Source organism: Adiantum capillus-veneris, chromosome 22 (assembly GCF_014529385.1).
Source record: "Adiantum capillus-veneris isolate H3 chromosome 22, ASM1452938v2, whole genome shotgun sequence".
NCBI classification, from domain to species: domain Eukaryota; kingdom Viridiplantae; phylum Streptophyta; class Polypodiopsida; order Polypodiales; family Pteridaceae; genus Adiantum; species Adiantum capillus-veneris.
The window spans coordinates 144,011,456-144,016,836 of record NC_140952.1 but is presented as its reverse complement, the minus strand read 5'-3'; the positions used below and the strand labels follow the sequence as shown (position 1 = coordinate 144,016,836).

At 41.9% G+C, this 5,381-nt stretch overlaps 1 protein-coding gene across 1 annotated transcript; it reads right to left on the bottom strand.

Annotated features, from left to right (window-relative positions):
• Positions 1-1,740: 1,740 nt before the first annotated feature.
• Positions 1,741-2,261, bottom strand: LOC147430367 (uncharacterized). The gene is made up of 2 exons (XM_086495130.1): positions 2,140-2,261; positions 1,741-2,065 (listed from the first exon to the last, which is right to left on the bottom strand). Exons 1-2 carry the CDS (start codon positions 2,259-2,261, stop codon positions 1,741-1,743), a joined length of 447 nt encoding a protein of 148 aa, XP_086351256.1.
• Positions 2,262-5,381: the final 3,120 nt, after the last annotated feature.

Here is a 5,381-nt window from a genome sequence, read left to right as displayed (position 1 = left end):
TCCTCATCCCTTTTTTTAGGAGTTCCGTCAAAGCCGTCACCGACATTTCGAGCTCGATGACTCGTGCCTCAATAGTTGGAGCTGGCCAAGCTAAACGCAATGACTCCGAATGCGCTGCAAAAGTGTTCCGCACGCCTGGAGCTGATCAGAGGGATTTGCGGCAGGTGTCTCCCAGGGCAGGACTGCTGGAAGAGTCCCCCTGTCGAAACAACTGTTATATTAACACCAGAATGTTCTGGTTGCGAGGAAATATCCACACCTGCAGAACCGGTCCCAACTGGAGTGGAGGTTGCTGCCCACTCCTACATTCTGCATCGCTAGCATGCAATGACAGAATCCTCCAACAAAGTTGATGTCGCAGCAGGAGGTGGTGTGGAAAACAGGATTTCCTCCTTTCCTCGCTTTCGGCTTGATGTTCCTGTAGTGACCATCTCCTGTGTAGTAGAGGCTACCATTGCAGTCGATGTACCCGGCACATCCACGATGCGAGCAGGTGTTTGAGACACCCCCACAACGGGCACTTCCTAACTCTGAGTTTGTGCCAACTACATAGTACCGCATACTAGAAATCGATCATCCTCAAAGTGGCATAGAGGGCGAAGGGTAAGAGGAAAAACTTGCCTCAAGGGAAACACCAGAGTAAAAAGCTGCCCGACCTTGGTATTTGTTGGAGTGCTATGCCCCATCTGTCCCACCACTCTTTGACATTCTGCTAGCAATCGTTCTTTGACGATCGCTACCCAAGCCACCGGCCCAAAGTTGGCCGAATGCAATACATTACGTGGTTTAGAAAAAAATGTATAAGTTTTGGCTTGCAACCAAATTGCCTCTAAGAACCAGCGATATGCATCCCTTATCGTTGTATTAGTGAGCCCTGATAACTTATATTCCCCCTTCACTTTCAAGACAAACTCTAGTTCTGCCTCTGTAGCAGGAATATCGTGTGATGCTCACAAAACACCATCACTTGGCAAGCAGCATCATCTTGAAATTCTTTCAGCTTTCAATTGAATCTGCTGATTGTTAATTTGCACCACATCTCCAGCAGAGCTAACTACTCAATCAATGTCGTGACCTGTGGGTGAACATGAATACCTTGCCAATCCAGGTTGGAAAAGACACACAGGTGCAAATCCTATAACCAAGTGTCCACCCTGTGTAGAGCCAACTACTGCACCGGAGTAAACGAAACGCACTGCAACAAGGAGGCTGTGATGGTGGCAAAAATATACAGAAGAACAAAAGAATGATGCAGTGCAACCTTGCAAACGTGTTGCAAAGAACGACAGGAGAGTATAAGGTATCAACTGCATGCACTAAACCACTCACAAAGAGTTCTCAAAATAGGGTGTGCCACGGTGTCGCAATTATTATTGCCCTTTTCTCGCTTTTCAAGATTGCATGCAAAAGAATTTACAATCATGATTAGGGCAGCTTTCGGCTCTTGTCCCACAGCAAAGGGGCACTGAATCGAGTTAGGTGAAAAATAATGGCGTAGTTGAAACTCATTCACCGGCACAAAAATCACCCCCCCTGCAAGTCAGCCAAATAAAAGGAGGTAGGCCTGCATGCTTTAAAAATCCAGAATGGTCCAGACCACCATAATTTTAGCTTCCTGGGCATCTTCCCAAGGCGGGAATTAAATACAAGGACCAATTGACCCCGTAAAATTTTCCGTGCTTTAGGGCGATCTAACCATTTCTTCCATCTGGACTGCAGATCTTGCAACACCGCAAAACTTCACAACTGTTCTTCATCTAATTCCTGCAAAACATCCAAACAGTAAGCAATGGAATCTTTCAGAAGAAGCCTATCTACAATAAGCATCCGCAAACACGGAACCACATGCTCCACTGGGGTAATTGCCTCAATACCAAATGCCAACTTGAAAGGAGTTAGTCCTATTTCCACTTTATAAGTTGTACAATAAGCCCATAATGCGGAAGGAAGTTTCACGTCCCAATCCGTTCTAAGCATATTTACTAGATTTTTCAGGATACGAACCAATTGCTTATTAGTTGATTCCGCCTGCCCATTTGCCGGAGTGTAATAAGGAGAAGATTTCCTATGCAATACAAAGTAAAATCGTAGCATTCTCTCCATCACCTTATTCAAGAAATGGCTACCCCGATCACTAACCAGCTCAATAGGACAACCATATCTGGAAAAACATCCTTATATAAGCACCCAGGAACAGAAACCGATGTATTATCTTTCAAAGGCCATGCTTCCACCCATTTATTTGCATAATCCGTGGCCATCAAATTATACTTATTACCAGTGTTAGCTGCTACTTGTTTAAAAGGCCCAATAAAATCCAATCCCCATTTTTGAAAAGGCTCCAAAGGTAATACTGTGGCTGAAAAGGCATTCTGGACATTTTAGTAGGTTGTCCCAACCGTTGACACACATCACATTGTCTTACAAAGCTTCTCGTATCTTGAAACAATGTAGGCCACCATAATCCTGATTGTAGAACTTTCCTTGCCGTGATCAATGCTGCAAAGTGCCCCCCTGCAACGCCGGTATGGACTTCCTCCAGAACAGATCCTTGTTCTTGTGGTAGAACACATCTGAGCAAGACCCTCGCAACCGTGCGATTCTACAGCTTCCCCATGACAATCTCAAAATTCTTGCTTTTAATAGCCATCCGTCACCGTTGATGACTGGACAAGAATGAAGGTATTTCTCCACCGTCTAGGAAATGGAACATCTACTCATTTTAGGTCCATGGAATGCTGGGGATCATCCTAGGTTGTTGCGTAACTGTAAGATCACCTGTAATAGATTCTGTTAAAAAGCGAGACGCATCCAGAAATTCATCAACCACCCCCGTCAGTGACTCACTGCAATCTAGCCTAGAAAGGTAACCGACAACCGCATGCTCGGCTCTGGATGATGTATTACCTCAAAATCAAATTCTTGTAACAAGATCACCCATCGAGCCAATATTCTTGGTCAAATTCTGTTGGTGCACCAGGTATAGAAGAGCCGAATGATCCACATGAAATAAAAACCGCCGTCCCAACAGATAATGACGAAACTTTTTTACCGAATAAATCATCCCTAAACATTCTCTTTCTATCACTGAATAATTTTTTTCTGCGGATGATAATCTTCTGCTGGCATAATAGACAGGCCAAAACCACCCTTGAATGTGTTTTTGCATCAGCACACTGCCAATGGCCCGGTCAAAAGCATCCACAAATACATGAAAATCCTGACCCCAATTCAGAGGGATCATAATCGGAGCTTTGGACAGCTGAATTTTTAATTTCCAAAAAGCCAAATCACATTCCTTCATCTATTCAAAAACTTTGGCATGCGTTGCCTGATTAATAGGGATTGCCAAATGCACGACAAACCTCAAATGCCTCCCATGGCAACGAGCTTGGCCCAGAAATACTTGTCACTATTTTGAATTCACCGGCGGAGGCGCTTCCATAATTACCGCTATTTTATCCGGATCCACGAAAATGCCATCCTCAGATATTATATGACCCAATAACCTCCCACTTTGAACTGCGAATGCACATTATAGAGGATTTAAACTAAAATTTACCTCTCGATATTTCATAAAACATAACCGCAATTGCTTCAAATGCTCTAATTGCGCTCCAAAAACACTGAGATCATTCAGACGAACTCGCATAAATCTGTCAAATACGGACCAAAAATTTAAAACATATCCCTTTGAAAAGTTGAGGGCGCATTCCTTAATCTGAACCACATTACTGTGCATGCAAAAACGCCCCATGCTATAATAAAAGCTATTTTAGGCTGATCACCCAATGCCATTCGAATTTGGTTATATTTATTGAACCCATCCATAAAAATATACATCTCGTGCCCTGCCACATCATCCAAAATAGAATCCAAAAATGGAAGAGGAAAAGGATTTGGAACAATTGAGGGTGCATTCCTTAATCCGAACCACATTACTGTGCATGCAAAAACGCCCCATGCTGTAATTAAAGCTATTTTAGGCTGATCACCCAATGCCATTCGAATTTGGTTATATCCACTGAACCCATCCAGAAAAATATACATCTCGTGCCCTGCCACATCATCCAAAATAGAATCCAAAAATGGAAGAGAAAAAGGATCTGGAACAGTAGCTGCATTCAGCTTTCGAAAATCCACACAAATGTGAATTTGCTTGTTTTTCTTTGATACCACCACAATGGGAGAAATTCATTCGGGATTATCAATTGGGGTAATAAAACCCACCTGCAAGAGACGATCAATTTCCACCTTAACTTGCTTTGGTACATTCGGATTCATCCTATATGAATACTTCTTCACTGGCATCTCATCTGGTTTTAGATTAATCGTATGTTGATAAAACTTTGGATCCAATCCTTTCATATCCGCATACTCCCATGCAAAAACATCGTTAAATTCTATCAACAAATTAATCAAGTCTCCTCGAAAACTTGCCTCAAGCTGTTTATTCATTTGAATGGCGTGAGACTCCGCTTGATCCCCTAGAAAGGCCGTCTCCAGTTCATCTTCCTTGACCCTTGTAACTTTTCCCTTTGTGCTTCAAACGCATGTTCTTGCAAAATAATTTCCTCCGATGATTCGGGACTAGGCAAGCCTTTTTCTTGCTCCCCTGTCTCTGGTGAAATTCCTGAAACCCCTATAGATTTCCCCTCCAAAATCATAGAAATATTTGCAAGATATAAAGAAAATAAATCCTGATTAGCCTTCAAGAATTGCTCCTCTTCATCCTCTTCTAATCCTTTCACCATATTCACTGTCTCAGTTATCACATGTCATGCTGCCTGAATTGGTTGTCTGCATGTTCCCAACTGTTAATTGAGTCAACATCAATTAACAGAAGCTGCTAAAGACCAAAGACGTACGGATGCACATCGAAGATGAATACGAAGAAGCAGTAAGGATTGGAATTACATATTTTTCATGTTTTCCAAAATGGTCACGTATTGTAAATTCCCGATTTATTTCAAGCCATTATAATATTTCTAATGTGTTATGGGCTCAATGGGAGTTCCAAATTGTAAAGAATAGGTCACTTAATGTGCTTAGGTTGCCGATTCAGTAAGTGGTGAGCTCTCATTAGAAGAAACTTGGACTCAATTTTGGGCCTGTAAGAAATTCCAACTCAGCATCATAGAGAGAGGTAATCTTGGAAAATATGAAAGTAGTTTTTTAGAATTCTATTTTGCATAGTACATACATAAAATTTTGCTCGATCACTTGAATGTATGCTCGTACATAATGCTTTTTGAGAGCCCAACTTAAGTGTGCACAAAAATCTATGTTCCTGAATCTTAATGAGTGATGTGATGTACAATGAGATAAAACACATCAAAGAAGTTTTCAAAATACAAAAAGCATACCACGAATGCATTCGA